General features: G+C 42.1%; 1 protein-coding gene across 3 annotated transcripts in view; it reads left to right on the top strand.

Annotated features, from left to right (window-relative positions):
- LOC106560365 (desmoplakin-B) overlaps positions 1-16,174 on the top strand; it is a 43,169-nt gene that overhangs the window by 22,226 nt on the left and 4,769 nt on the right. Inside the window, exons 14-23 of one of the 3 annotated variants that reach the window (XM_014123215.3) lie at positions 1,891-2,198; positions 2,326-2,504; positions 2,717-2,855; positions 3,090-3,283; positions 3,584-3,746; positions 3,836-3,919; positions 4,028-4,135; positions 4,442-4,540; positions 13,006-14,832; positions 15,953-16,150. In XM_014123215.3, coding sequence (XP_013978690.3) covers positions 1,891-2,198; positions 2,326-2,504; positions 2,717-2,855; positions 3,090-3,283; positions 3,584-3,746; positions 3,836-3,919; positions 4,028-4,135; positions 4,442-4,540; positions 13,006-14,832; positions 15,953-16,150 — 3,299 coding nt within the window. The remainder of the gene's footprint in view (positions 1-1,890; positions 2,199-2,325; positions 2,505-2,716; positions 2,856-3,089; positions 3,284-3,583; positions 3,747-3,835; positions 3,920-4,027; positions 4,136-4,441; positions 4,541-13,005; positions 14,833-15,952; positions 16,151-16,174) is intronic. The other 2 variants (XM_014123216.3, XM_014123217.2) reach the window with 2 other exon arrangements.

The following is a 16,174-nucleotide window of genomic DNA, read 5'->3' on the forward strand; positions in this document are numbered from 1 at the left end:
TATACAGTAGAGAGATAGTAAATATACAGTCAGGTCCATTACAGTGAGTAGATATATAGTAGAGTACAGATATAGTAGATACAGTGTGTATGTGTATATATATATTATATATATATAATATATATGAGACAGTAGATATACTGTAGAGCGATAGTATATATATATATATATATATATATATATATATATATATATATATATATATATATATATATATATATTATAGTAGAGACAGTGAGAGTAGATATACAGTATCAGGTCCATTACAGAGAATACATATATAGTAGATATACAGTATCAGGTCCATTACAGTGAGTAGATACTGTAGATACTGTAGATATATAGTAGAGTACAGATATAGTAGAGATATAGTACATACAGTAGAGCGATAGTAGATATATAGGAGAGACAGTGAGAGTAGATATGGTAGATACATAGTTACAGTAGAGATACAGTATAACGATAGTATAGATACAGTTGAAGTCGGAAGTTTACATACACTTAGGTTGGAGTCATTTAAAACTTGTTTTTCAACCATTCCACAAATTTCTTGTTAACAAACTATAGTTTTGGCAAGTCGGTTAGGACATCTACTTTGTGCATGACACAAGTAATTTTTCCAACAATCGTTTACAGACACATTATTTCACTTATAATTCACTGTATCACAATTCCAGTGGGTCAGAAGTTTACATACACTAAGTTGACTGTGCCTTTAAACAGCTTGGGAAATTCCATAAAATGATGTCAGGCTGAGCTTCTGATAGGCTAATTTACATAATTTGAGTCAATTGGAGGTAACTGGATGTATAATGTGGATGTATTTCAAGGCCTACCTTCAAACTCAGTGCCTCTTTGCTTGCCATCATGGGAAAATCAAAAGAAATCAGCCAAGACCTCAGAAAAACAATTGTAGACCTCCACAAGTCTGGTTCATCCTTGGGAGCAATTTCCAAATGCCTGAAGGTACCACGTTCATCTGTACAAACAATAGTAGGAGGGAAAAGGGGGAGGCTTGCAGGCCGAAGAACACCATCCCAACCGTGAAGCACGGGGGTGGCAGCATCATGTGTTGGGGGTGCTTTGCTGCAGGAGGGACTGGTGCACTTCTCAAAATAGATGGCATCATGAGGAAGATAAATTATGTGGATATATTGAAGCAACATCTTAAGACATCAGTCAGGAAGTTAAAGCTTGGTCACAAATGTGCCTTCCAAATGGACATTGATCCCAAGCACACTTCCAAAGTTGTGGCAAAATGGCTTAAGGACAACAAAGCCCTGACCTCAATCCTATAGAAAATTGGTGGGCAGAACTGAAAAAGCGCGTGCGAGCAAGGAGGCCTACAAACCTGACTCAGTTACACCAGCTCTGTTAGGAGGAATGGGCCAAAATTCACCCAACTTACTGTGGGAAGCTTGTGGAAGGCTATCTGAAATGTTTGACCCAAGTTAAATAATGTAAAGGCAATGCTACCAAATACTAATTGAGTGTATGCAAACTACTGACCCACTGGGAAGGTGATGAAAGAAATAAAAGCTGAAATAAATAATTCTCTCTACTATTATTCTGACATTTCAAATTCTTAAAATGTTGGTGATTTTAACTGACCTAAAACAGGGATTTTTTTACTAGGATTAAATGTCAGGAATTGTGAAAAACTGAGTTTAAATGTATTTGGCTAAGGTGTATGTAAACTTCCGACTTCAACTGTATATAGTTGAGATACAGTATCAAGTCCATTACAGTGAGTAGAGCATCTTTCTCACTGTAGGGGACAGTATGCTCCTCTATTCTGCTGTGTCTCTGCACCTATGTACTCTGAGTGCATGTCAATAATCTGTTGTACCTTTACCATACAGCATATGACCTCTAACTCTATGTCCCTAGCTGCACAACAGACCGCCAACGAAGGGAGGATCAAGGCAGAGGAGGAGGCTAGGATACTGGTGGTCAATCAAGAGGAGGCAAAGAAGATAGAGGAGACCAAGATAGTGGAGGTTAAGCAACAGGATGTGAAAAAGGGGGTGGTTAAGAAGGTGAAGAAGAAAGTGGTGGTGACGTCACACAGCCTGACGGAGCTGCACACGCTCAGACAGCGCCTGGAGGAGGCGGAGGCGGGGCTTACCCAGCACATCCATATCTGTCTGGGAGAGGACGGAGCGCACGACTGTGGCCTGAGGATTAGCCAACTAGAGGTACACACACACACACATGGACGCACGCACACACGGATACAATATACTGTACAATCCTAGGAGTACTACTGTGTATGTAGGGTTAGGTTTGGGCATGTGTCTATTTGTGTGTGTGTTTTTTCCCCAGTCTGTACAGAGGGATGTGAACTCTATCCGTGAGGAGTACCAGCGTCTGAATGAGCATGTTCTGAAGGAACTAGAGGGCATGACTGACTCTGACAAGGCCACGTTCTTACGCAGCCAACTCAGCCTCATCAACGAGAGACTGGGCAGTCTGGACGGGTGCTCCGCCGCCTACCTACAGAGGTAAACATTATGCTGTGTGAGCATACACACAGCCTGAAAGGGTTCTCTGCAGAATACCCATATAACTACTCCATACACAGACAAACTCATCCATACACACACTCATTGCTCAAATTGAACTAATTTGTTCTGACGAATCCTCTCTCTCATTCTTTGCATCTCTTTCCCCGTCTCTTTCTCTTCTCGGTCCTACCTCCCTTTCCCACTCCAAGGCTGCGGGCTCTAAGGGCCCTCCTGGAGAGTGAGTCCAGGGCTGAGGACATCATTAAGGTCCACGAGGCCAGACTGACAGAGAAGGAGACCACATCCCTAGATCCTGCAGAGGTGGAGGACTACAGGTCCACTCTGAAGGTAACAGTTACTGTTTGAAACACAAGCCCCAACATTTTGGGAATGGGAGTGTCTGTCACAGCAATGATTAAGCTGTGTGTGGTGCTCCTAGGCTAAATGTTCCGTTGTGTGTAAATGCTTTGAAGTCAGTGAGTTTTGTGGTTATTACTATTCCCGGTATGTACTCTGTAAAGGCCAGTTAGCTTTGTGATTCAAATCTCAGATGTTCTGTTGTGTGTGTGTGTGTGTGTGTAGAGTATGAGGGCAGAGCTGGAGGGGAAGAGGGACATCCTGGTCTCCATGGAGACTGAGCTCGGGAAGGCGGTCCACTGGAACGGCCAGGTGGGCGGAACCTTCCACAGGTGTGACGTGGACCTGTCCAGATACAGTGAACAAGTCACCCAGCTGTCTGACCGCTGGAGACGCCTCCAGAGCCAGATAGACTTCAGGTATACAGACCTCTCTATATCTTATCTATGCACACCTTTTTGGTTCCATATCTCACTCAGACATTTATCTCAGTCTCTAGCTGTATCTGTTTTGTTGTCCCTCTGACTTCTGTATATAGAGTCCTGTTCTCCATACATATTCACCTTGTGATGTGCTGTACCTCCTTCCTTTACTTTGTGATGACTTCAAACATTTACTATTGATGACCATTTTTTTCTTTTTTATATATATATATATATATATATATATATATACCCAAAAATATTTTTTACCTGCATCTCTTGCTTTTCCTCTCTCAGACTGAGGGACCTAGAGGGGTACCAGGGGCGACTCCAGCAGTACACCACCACTAGCTCAGTCCTCAGTGAGTGGATCGGTACTACGCGTCAGAAACAGGACGCCCTGCAGGCCACCAAGATAGACAGCATCACAGCCCTAGACGAACACCTCAACCAGCAGAAGGTCAGTCAGTCGGTCAGTCAGACAAACAAACAGTATAATTGTTCAGGGCAATATAATCAACATATGGAGGTTTTTGTGTATTTGTCTAGGCTCTGAACTCTGAGATCAAGGTGAAGAGAGAGAGTGTTGAGAGTGTTCTGAGAGACACTGACGCCTGTGTGAACTCCATCAAGGTAAGGGCTTTCACATCGGCCCATGTATTACTATACCCGTCATAGTATAGTAATGTACTGCTTTTCCTGCATTCTATTCCTGTGAATTGAAGATATATTTGTTTTCAGGATTATGAGCTGGAGTTGGCTTCATACAGTGCTGGTCTAGAGACTCTACTGAACATCCCTATGAAGAGGACCATGCCACAGTCTCCTTCTACTCAGCTCACAGAGGAGGTAACAATCATAGCTCCACCAAGTCACTCAAACATATACTGTTTACTTATACAGGTACATACACTACATGTACATCTCTGTTACTGAGTGCCTTCAGTGTCAAGGTGAATCTAGCCTCATACATACAAACTCTGCTTTACCCCGGGTTAGAAACCCAGTAAACAGGTAGACCTGCGTCCCTAGTCCGGTGTATTCGGTGCCCAGTATGTTGTTACAACTGAGTTGATTGTGTGGTTAGGTAACTTTGTGTTACTGAGTAGTTGGTATGTTTCTGTTATTAACTGTGTGCTGTATGCCCTCTCCCAGGCTACTCTACTGCAGACCCGTTACATCGAGCTGCTCACTCTGTCTGGCGACTACTACAAATACCTGGGAGAACTACACAAGAACATGGAAGAGCTCAAGGTACTGAGAGGAACCACACTGACTGCCTGTAGAATCAATCTGTTCAGCTGTTTTTACAACGATGAGCTTTTAGACCTTCTGCATTATAATTTCAAGTTTATTTTCCATGATTTAATGAATACATTTGAAATCTTATTCAGCCTTATAACTGGTAAATCTAACATTGCATTATTATTATATTAAATCTAAAATATTAGTTATGTACTAAGGCATCTAAAGTGCTATTATTTTGGTTGTATATGCTCCTTAATATTTTGCTGTGCAACCTGCATGTAATAATAATGTTGTAATAATAGAAAACGGATCGTTTTTAGCCCAAACAGTTCCAAAGATTAATTCATTTACCCAAGTATACCTCCCCACCCGAAAACATGCAGAAAGTGTAAAAAGATTTAACGGAGGCCATTACCACTTCAGGAATAATTACTTTTTTAGCCCTTGCTAATGAATTGAAGTTGAAATTATTATTACATTCTAAAATATGTGAGAATGTGGACATCACCTGACTAAATAGATTGGATGCATGGCGATTTTTCTGTAGACTATGTGGCCGACGCAGGCACACATAATAAAACCATGAATAGCGGTAACATTAATCTCACCATTTGAATCTCACCATTGCTGTTTTTATCATGAGAAAGTGACCAAAAAACAGGTCATTTTTTTAATGGAAGGATTTGTATGGAAAGCCAAGTTGAAGCCAACATTAGGTTGTCGTCCTCATAATAACCACACCTGGTTTTACCGCAACGGAGTACTGCAACACCCTTCAATTGAAGCGGCGGGAAACAAACGAAAGTGGCCACATCTCACAAAAACGAATCAAAAATAAAATTACAGATAATTATAAGGGAACAGGAGAATTTATAAATTGGCTACAATAATTACAATAACTTTTCAAGCACCAAATTGAGGAAATGTCAGTTTTTCAAGGTAATCCTATTCTAGTACTTGAATTTCGGAACTCTAAATTCAAGTTCAAGTAGGCTACTTCAAGCCTCTTGTGTTGTTTACAATTGCAGGTCAAAATGTATTTTTCATGTCATTTCATTACCAGATCATATTGTCAATAAGCCCACTAGGCTATGTAATTTGTTGTCATTATATCCAGAATACTTAATAGGAATAGCTTTGGGGTTGCACAATAGTCTATCCTACACAATTGTGCACAGTAAACTCAGAGGCACAAAAACATATGAAAACATGAACTCAGTACCTTGATGCTTTCTCTGTTAAATCAAAGGAGACCCTGCTGTAAATCAAACAGACAACAACATATGATCAACATCAATTCACTAGGGATATTAGATCAAATGTGGATCCAGGCACAACTGTCTTTCCTGGCGTAACAAATTAGACAACAAAATATTCAAACACTTTTTTTCCAGCACTTGCCTGCACTATCAAAACAGCTGTTCGTCACTTGACAGACACCAAATGTGCATCCAACAAGTATTATGCATAATTATTGAAGAACCACATTCATAACATTATTGATTTAGGTGTTAAGTATCAAGGCAAGGCGACTCTTTCGGTTAGAAGAATTTGATTTTGCAATGCATACATTATTTTAGAAGCCCATGAAAAATGTTTTCACCCTGTAACATAAGGACACAAAATGTTATGGAGTTACACTGCATTTCTGAGATCTCTATACAAAAAAACATAAGAATCCTGGATCTAGCTGTCTTACAAGGTTCAAGTTCAATGTCTAATTTAACTGATTAATACTTAATATATTACGTACAGCTGAAGTCGGAAGTTTACATACACCTTAGCCAAATACATTTAAACTCAGTTTTTCACAATTCCTGACCTTTTTAATCCTAGTAAAAATTCCCTGTCTTATGTCAGTTAGGATCACCACTTTATTTTAAGAATGTGAAATGTCAGAATAATAGTAGAGAATGATTGATTTATTTCAGCTTTTATTTCTTTCATCACATTCCCAGTGGGTCAGAAGTTTACATACATTTAATTAGTATTTGGTAGCATTGCCTTTAAATTGTTTAACTTGGGTCAAATGTTTCAGATAGCCTTCTGCAAGCTTCCCACAATAAGTGGGAACAATGGCCCATTCCTCCTGACAGAGCTGGTATAACTGAGTCAGGTTTGTCGGCCCCTTTGCTCACACACGCTTTTTTCAGTTCTGCTCACAAATTTTCTATAGGCTTGAGGTCAGGGCTTTGTGATGGCCACTCCAATACCTTGACTTTGTTGTCCTTAAGCCATTTTGCCACAACTTTGGAAGTATGCTTTGGGTCATTTTACACTGCTGCTACTCTCTGTTGTTATCATCCATGCAAAATCACTTTAATAACTCTACCTACATGTACATATTACCTCAACTAACCGGTGCCCCTGCACATTGACTGTACCGGTACCCCCCCTGTATATAGTCTCACTATTGTTATTTTACTGCTGCTCTTTAATAATTTGTTACTTTTATTTCTTATTCTTATCCCAAAAAATGTAAACTGCATTGTTGGTTAGGGGCTTGTAAGTAAGCATTTACCTGTTGTATTCTGCACATGTGACTAATACAATTTTATTTGATTTAATAGGCTCTAGTGGGAACCAATTTGGAAAGATTTTGGGGTGGGAAAGGGCATACTTAGTCAGTTGCACAACTGAATGCATTCAACTGAAATGTGTCTTCCGCATTTAACCCAACCCCTCTTAATCAGAGCTGCGGGCAGCTGCCTTAATCGAAATGTTCAAAGATACTGAACAAAATATAAACGCAACATGCAACAACGTCAAAGATTTTACTGAGTTACAGTTCATATCAGAAAATCAGTCAATTGAAATAAATAAATTAGGCCCTAATCTATGGATTTCACATGACTGGGAATACAGATATGCATCTGTTGGTCACAGATACCTTTAAAAAAAGGTAGGGGCGTGGATCAGAAAACCAGTCAGTATCTGGTGTGACCACCATTTTCCCCGTGCTTCACGGTTGGGATGGTGTTCTTCGGCTTGCAAGCGTCTCCCTTTTCCCTCCAAACATAACGATGGTCATTATGGCCAAACAGTTCTATTTTTGTTTTATCAGACCAGAGGACTTTTCTCCAAAAAGTGATCTTTGTCCCCATGTGCTTTGCTGGGGAGGCAGGTAGCCTAGTGGTTAGAGCGTTGGACTAGTAACAGGAAGGTTGCAAGATCAAATCCCCGAGCTGACAAGGTAAAAACCTGTCGTTCTGCCCCTGAACAAGGCCATGAACCCACTGTTCCTAGGCCATCATTGAAAATGAGAATTTGTTATTAACTGACTTGCCTAGTTAAAGGTTAAAAAAATACATGTGCAGTTGCAAACTGTAGTCCAGCTTTTTTATGGCGGTTTTGGAGCAGTGGCTTCTTCCTTGTGGAGCGGCCTTTCAGGTTATGTCGATAGAGGACTCGTTTTACTGTGGATATAGATACTTTTGTACCTGTTTCCTCCAGCATCTTCACAAGGTCCTTTGCTGTTGCCTGGGATTGATTTGCACTTTTCGCATCAAAGTACGTTCATCTCTAGGAGACAGAACGCGTCTCCTTCCTGAGCGGTATGACTGCTGCGGGGTCCCATGGTGTTTATACTTTCGTACTATTGTTTGTACAGATGAACGTGGTACCTTCAAACGTTTGGAAATTGCTCCCAAGGATGAACCAGACTTGTTGAGGTCTACAATTGTTTTTCTGAGGTCTTGGTTGATTTTCCCATGATGTCAAGCAAAGAGGCACTGAGTTTGTAGGTAGGCCTTGAAATACCTCCAATTGACTCAAATGATGTCAATTAGCCTATCAGAATCTTCTAAAGCCATGACATAATTTTCTGGAATTTTCCAAGCTGTTTAAAGGCACAGTCAACTTAGTGTATATAAACTTCTGACCCACTGGAATTGTGATACAGTGCATTATAAGTGAAATAATCTGTCTGTAAACAATTGTTGGAAAAATTACTTGTGTCATGCACAAAGTAGATGTCCTAACCGACTTTCCAAAACTATAGTTTGTTAACAAGAAATTTGTGGAGTGGTTGAAAAACGAGTTTTAATGACTCCAGCTCAAGTGTATGTAAACTTCCGACTTCAACTTTAACGACAACTTACACTGCCATAAATGCAAGGACAGAAAAGTAAATGTTTTATGTCACATGATTTTGGACAAATCCGTCAAGACACCAACCATGATAAAGGTTTAAATTAACTCGTATGTTTTCTTGAATATAGCTATGATCCCCCCCATATATCTTAATATAATGACAGAAATGTTTTTTGCATGTTATTATCAATAACTTAACAGCTGTAACAAGTTGTTCAGTGTAGGAAATCCTCACTGATACCCTAGTTTTATAGAAAGACCAAAGTACACAAAAAAATACACATTTCTTATATTTGTCCCAGACCTCAGACTTAGAACATCCAATTTTGTTATTTTCAGATAAAAAAAAATGTTATTTAGAGAGCTAAAACCTGAAAAAAATTGAGAGAATCCTAAACCTGGAAAAACAAAACCAAGAAAATGGATGGCATGGATAAGAGCATTTGGCCAGTAACCAAAAGGTTGCTGGTTTGAATCCCCAAACCGACTAGGTGAAAACTCTGTCAATGTGCCCTTGAGCAAAGTCCTTAACCCTAATTGTTCCTTTGTCGCTCTGGATAAGAGCGTCTAATAAATGACTAAAATGTAAATTTGTGACAAAATGGAATTAGGCAAAAAATAACACAGATTTTTTAGGCCCTAACTACAGTGCATTTGGAAAGTATTCAGGCCCCTTGACCTTTTCCACATTTTCTTACGTTACAGCCTTGTTTTAAAATTGATTACATCGTTTTTTCCCCCTCATCAATCTACATACAATACTCCATGATGACAAAACAAAAAACGCTTTTTATTTTTTTGCTAATTTATATATTTTTTAATATCACATTTACATAAGTATTCAGACCCTTTACTCAGTACTTTGTTGAAGCACCTTTGGCAGCGATTACAGCTTCGAGTCTTCTTGGGTATGATGCTACAAGCTTGGCACACCTGTATTTGGGGAGTTTCTCCCATTCTTCTCTACAGATCCTCTCAAGCTCTGTCAGGTTGAATGGGGAGCGTCGCTGTTTTCAGGTCTCTCCAAAGATGCTAGATCGGATTCAGGTTCTGGCTGGGCCAATCAAGGACATTCAGAGACTTGTCCCAAAGCCACTTCTGTGCTGTTTTGGCTGTGTGCTTAGGGTCATTGTTCTGTTGGAAAGTGAACCTTCGCCCCAGTCTCAGGTCCTGAGCGCTCTTGAGCAGGTTTTCATCAATGATCTCTCTTTACTTTGCTCCGTTCATCTTTCCCTCGATCCTGACTAGTCTCTCAGTCTCTGCCGCTGAAAACATCCAAACAGCAAGATGCTGCCACCACCATGCTTCACTGTAGGGATGGTGCTAGGTTTCCTCCAGACGTGATGCTTGGCATTCAGGCCAAATATTTCAATCTTGGTTTCAACGAGACCAGAGAATCTTGTTCCTCATGGTCTGAGAGTCCTTTAGGTGCCTTTTGGCAAACTCCAAGCGGGCTGTCATGTACATTTTACTGAAGAGTGGCTTCTGTCTGGCCACTTAACCATAAAGGCCTGATTGATGGAGTGCTGCAGAGATGGTTGTCCTTCTGGAAGGTTATCCCATCTCCACAGAGGATTTCTGGAGCTCTGTCAGAGTGACCATCAGGTTCTTAGTCATCTCCCTGACCAAGGCCCTTCTTCCCCGATTGCTCAGTTTGGCCGGGCAGACAGCTCTATGAAGAGTCTTGCTGGTTCCAAACTCCTTCCATTTAAGAATGATGGAGGCCACTGTGTTCTTGGGTACCTTCAATGCTGCAGACATTTTTTGGTACCCTTCCCCAGATCTGTACCTCAACACAATCCTGTCTCGGAGCTCTACGGACAATTCCTTCGACCTCATGGCTTGGTTTTTGCTCTGACATGCACTATCAACTGTGGGACCGTATATAGACAGGTGTGTACCTTTCCAAATCATGTCCAATCAATTGAATTTACCACAGGTGGACTCTAATCAAGTTGTAGAACCATCTGAAGGATGATCAATGGAAACAGAATACACCTGAGCTTAATTTGAGTGTCATAACAAAGGGTCAGAATACTTATGTAAATAAGGTATTTCTGTTTTTCATTATGGGGTGTTGTGCGTAGATTGATGAAGAAAAAGGATTTTAGAATAAGGCTGTAACGTTACAAAATGTGGGAAAAGGGTCTGAATACTTTCTGAATGCACTATATGTAGAAAGCTTAATATTCCACAAATGACTTTGTAATTTTAATGACTGGTATTTCTATCAACTTTTTTGCTTTTCATAATAAACAAATACATTTACAGGGTTACCTATTCGTTTCTCAATCGATTAGAAAAATCCTAGTTTCTGATGCTCCTACATTTAATTGTGTGCTCCAAACTTATTTAAGTTGGGAATAGGGCTGTTATGGTGATCGTATTACCTCCACACCAGCGGTCACAAGCCATGTGACTGTTTAGTCGCGGTAGTTAGGCTTCTCCAAGCTCTGATGCTGCTGATGGTCATTAGTAGCCTACCAAACTTGCTAACTGCCTGGTACTCAGCACTCTATTGTCCCTCTAATCACTCTGACATCAATGCTAATGTATTTGAAAATCGAATCAAACACTTCATGAGAGCCTATGAGCTCATGTTGCGCAACATTTCTATAGGTTATGAAATTGCATGAAAAATACAGAGTGATGGCCTCTATTAAAAAGAGGATGATCCCATCAGCTTTCAATAGGCTAGGCCTACTATATTTATTTCTCAACTTTCCTAATATTAAGCACATTGCTTCTCTTTACAACAGGAGTATAGCCTACCTGGCTGGCATGAAAATGAACCACGGGAAAAGTGTCCTCCATTCACTATTTAAGTGCATAGATTACATTTATTTTTTTCCCCTTTCCCTGATTCGAGACAGGTGCATGATAATGGTCCATTCTAAATCAAAATAAATTTCACACATATACTAAATAATATATGTAAAGACAAGAATAAATCCAGAAAAGGCTGATATTGTCGCCCATCAGATGATCACTTGTGAATGATATATTATCACTTGTGAATAATGCCCAGCTTGTGTGCAGTAAGGCCAGAAATGCATACCTTTTTTTTGTGCTACTATTTCAAATCATAGTCACACACCTCATGTAGCCTAGCCCATAGGCCTATATGGTTTGTATCACAACTAAAGTGGCCAAATAATTTCTATAAATTAAGTACATTAAATTGGCTTTACAACAGGTGTAGAGCCTAACTTGCATACACACGCAGAGCCTGAGTTTGAAGTTTGATCATTTTCCCCATGAAAATGCATCTTTATAATAAAAGCATTACATGCATAATCACATTTGTGGTCACATTTGAAAATTGTGTTTTCCCAGTAATGGAACATTTGCACTTACTGTATGCTGTAGGAGCATTGCTGCGCTTATAATGTGAAGAAATAGCCTAATAGTTTATCAACATTTTAAGCTAAAAGTTCTGACCTGTTGCGTCAGCCTCACTGCATAAAAAAGTTTTTTTTTTATGCTAGTGGTTGTATTAATTTGGAATCTACCTCATCCCACAACTGTCCCAGACTATGTTTGGAATATTTATTTCTCGCACAGAATAGAATAGGTCAACTTTCGTACTATGGGGGATAGTAGATTGACATAGGCTAGTGCTTTTGCTGTTCGTTAGGCTTACTCATCTTGTTGGTTGACGAAAAGTAAATGTGGACAGTTCGTCCAATATCTTTAATATGCACCTCTGAATTGAATAAGGACGCTCACAGTTGCATCCCCGATGTGTCTGTCTTCACTTATAGCCTGTGAGAAAGACCCGATCACGTGACGGGTAGCCATGTGAGTGAGAGGTGCTTCGAGCATACAGCCGGGAGAAGGGAATTATAATTATTATATTCATCCCAAGGGCACAACGGCCACTGGCCGCAAAAGGCATGGATTCTTTTAGGGTTACACAAAGGGGATGCCACCGGGAAATTCTAGGCATTATCAAGTGCTTGTCAAATTGTGAATGGGAGACTGATGAAGTGTGTACAGCCTGCAAAAAAACAAAGCAGAGCTCATGCCTTTCATGCAACTTTTTTCAAATCATCATTAGAGTTGCATCATGCAGCCTTAGAATGTATTAAAATTGAAAAATATTTAGCCCAATGTTTGGATCACAACTACAGTTACATAAATAACTCTAAATTAAGCGTGTATGATGTGCTTATGTTAATTTATCAGTCAATTACTGTGAGACTGGCAGTTACAGTATTTGCTTGACAATCACCAGCTGACTAAATTTCATGACCGCCACAGCCCTATTTTGGAGCACCAGTGCTACCAATGATTATTTTTTTTAATTTAGAGCCCTGCATGTACTTCCTCCACTTTACCTTACACCTGGACCCGAATCCTTCCTTCTCCTCCTCTAGATGCGTAACACCAGGATCGACCTGTTGGAGGAGGAGCTACGGCTCCTCAAAGAGGATATCAGGTACCGCAACACTAAGAACAGTTCTCTGGAGGAGGCGTTAGCTCGCTACCGGCTGGAGCTGTCCCAGTCGCAGGAGCAGCTCCACTCTGTGGAGGAGGTGAAGAGGAGCAAGGCCCTGCAGTGCAGCGTCACCCAGGACTCCCTTGCTTCCACACACAGCCAACTGAAGGAGCTGCAAGAGCAGGTGGCCCGCCTCACCTCCATCATCGAGGAGGAGAAGAGGAAGAGGATGCTGGCGGAGGAGCGCTACAGGGAGCAGCAGGAGGAGCACGAGCAGGTGCTGAGGAGGAGGCAGAAGGAGCTGGAGGAGGCCAACTGGGCAAAGATGGAGGTGGAGAAGAGTGTGGGGGACCGGGATAGGGAGGCGGAGAGGCTACGGAGGCAGCTGGAGGAGGAGGTGCGACGCTGCAAGGACCTGGAGCAGGAGCTGTCTAAGGTAAGGAGCCAGTGCAGTGTGGAGATCAGTAAACTAAAGCTCAGCTACGAGTCCCAGATCACCTTCTGCAGGACAGACATCCAGCACCTGTCTGCCCAGAGGGAGGAGGTGGACCAGGGCATCAGACTGCAGTGTGATAAGCTAGAGGCCGAGAGGAGAGACCAGGAGGACCAGCTCAGGAGGCTAAAGGTGTGTCTGAGCCAGGCCGAAGAGCAGAGGAGGAGGGCCGAGGAGGAGGCGCATGCTCAGAAATCTGTGGTCACAGAGGAGGTGCGGAGGAGGAGGGAGCTGGAGGCTCAGGTGGAGATGTTAGTTAGGGAGAGAGGGGAGGACAGTAATCAGTATAGAGAGGAGGTGTCAGAGCTCACAAAGGCCCTGAAGGAGAGGAGCGGCCAGCAGGTTCTCCTCACACACAGCCTGGAGGAGGAGCAGAGGAGGAGGAGAGCCCTGGAGGAGGAGAGGATCAGGCTTGAGCTGCTCCTGGGGGAGATTCAGGCCAAGCAGGCCTCCTACTCCCAGGCTGTCACCCGGGTGAGAGAGTTGGAGGAAGAGCTGGTTAGCATCAGTACAGAGTTTAAGAAGGAGAATGGTGAGAAGAATAAGGCAGAGCAGAGTGTAACCAGGTTACAGGGACAGGTCAGGGAGCTGCAGGCCACGGCTGATAGGCTAGAGGGGGAGGCAGAGGCCCTGAGGAGAACCAACCAGGAGGAGGTGACCAAGAGGAGGCACGTGGAGACAGAGCTCCAGAAAACCACCCTCACCATGCGGGAGTACACCAGCACCATCGCCACCCTACGCCGGAGCCAGGAGGAGGCCCAAACCACAGGGAGGAGGGGAGAGGAGGAGCACAGGAAGCTCCAAGTGGAGCTGGAGAGTAGGTTGAAGGAGTTCAAGGCCTCCACTGAGCGCCTGACGTCCCTGAGCTCGGAGCTGAAGTCTCTCCAACAGCAGCTCCTCCAAGAGCAGGCTAAAGTCCGTGAGGCAAACATGCGCAATGAAACACTCTACAAGACCATTGAGGAAAAGAGCCTGGCACTCAACGAGAACTCTGTAGAACGGGAGAGACTCCAGACCCTGACCCAGACACTGACCAAGGAGCGACTGCGGCTCGAGGAGGAGCTGAGGGGAGTGAAGCACGAGAGAGAGGAGTTGCTGAGAACCAGGCAGGGGGCTGATGATGAGCTGGTGTCCCAGAACACTGCTCTGGAGCTGCAGCTAAAGAGCAGCTTGAGAAGCAGCGTGGAGACCCAGATCCTCGTGGCAGAGCTCTCTTCAGAGAGGGAGAAACTCAGGATGGAGATAGATCAAGTCCAGAGGCAGGCCATGGAGGTACTTGTCTTGGACCTTTTAGAGGTTCATGTCGGACTGTTCTGTGTTTCTCTAAATCAAACTATACTCCTTCAGTAAGTCTTAGTGGAATAGGCTTTAGGCTGGCTGTGGACAATGCTTTCTCTTGCATGCTGAAATACCTCCTGTTGATACCTTTAATTGTTCTTTGTTTAGTTTTTTGCTCTAATTAGATTGTGAAACACATACAAGTTATTCTTCTATGATGGAATTTGCAATCGTTAGATAAAAATAAAAAAATCATGCAAATGCAATCTCTGCTTCCCCTTCTGCCTTCTCTCACAAAATTGCTGTCCCACCCACAACTATACTCTTAGAAAAAAGGTGTTATCTAGAACCTAAAATAGTTATTCGGCCCCCTTTGAAGAACCGTTTTTGATTCCATGTTGAACCTTTTTGGGTTCCATGTAGGACCCTTTTCACAGTCGGTTCTACATGGTACCCAAAAGAGTTATACGTGGAACCAAAAAGAGTTCTTCCTGAAACAAAAAGGGGTTTTCCTATGGGGACAGCCAAAGAACCCTTTTTTTTCTAAGAGTGTAGACGCTTCTTCTGTGATTGACTAATCAGCATGCTTTTTTTGCCATTGCTTGTTTTGTCTACAATGATCCACAGTGTCTACATCATCACTGGTCCTGTGGTGTCATCCTCAAGTCCTTGTCTAGTCTAGATATCAGTCCTAGTCTACTGTGTCTGCCTATTTCCTTTGTACATTCTAGAAACCTACAATGTACAAATGTGCCGTTAATTGCACTCACTCTTAATTGAATGTGAATTGTGTTGATGTATCCATGTTGAGGTTTAACTGGTAATCTCTTTACTCTTATCATTTTAATTGACAAATGATAAATGCTCATTGTTTATGTGTGGGTAAGTTATTGGAGCTGTGTTGTGTTTCTTCAATAACAAAGCATGCTGTCACATGTCATTCTTATTGTAAATGTCAAATCAAAATATTTTGACATTTTTAAACAAAATACTTAATTATTATTCTCAAACAAATTACTCAACTAATATTTTGCCCCTTTCTGTCTGTCTATATCTCCTCTCTCCCTCCCCATCTTTATCCCTCAACTCCTCTTCCCCATCTCTCCCCATCCAGACCTCCTCTCTGATCCAGTCTACCAAGACCCAGTACAGTGAGATGGTGGTGGAGAGAGATGCTCTTCTGCTAAAGCTGAAACAGACAGACCAGGACAGGGCCAGGTCCCAGAAGCTGGAGGAAGAACTAAACCGCATCAAACTCTCTCTGGAGTCCGAGTTACGCCTCAAACTACGTCTGCAGGAGGAGAACGAGAAGGTGTGTATTGTTGTTTTCACTTTG

This window comes from Salmo salar, chromosome 10 (genome assembly GCF_965601325.2).
Source record: "Salmo salar chromosome 10, fSalSal1, whole genome shotgun sequence".
In the NCBI taxonomy this organism is placed as follows: domain Eukaryota; kingdom Metazoa; phylum Chordata; class Actinopteri; order Salmoniformes; family Salmonidae; genus Salmo; species Salmo salar.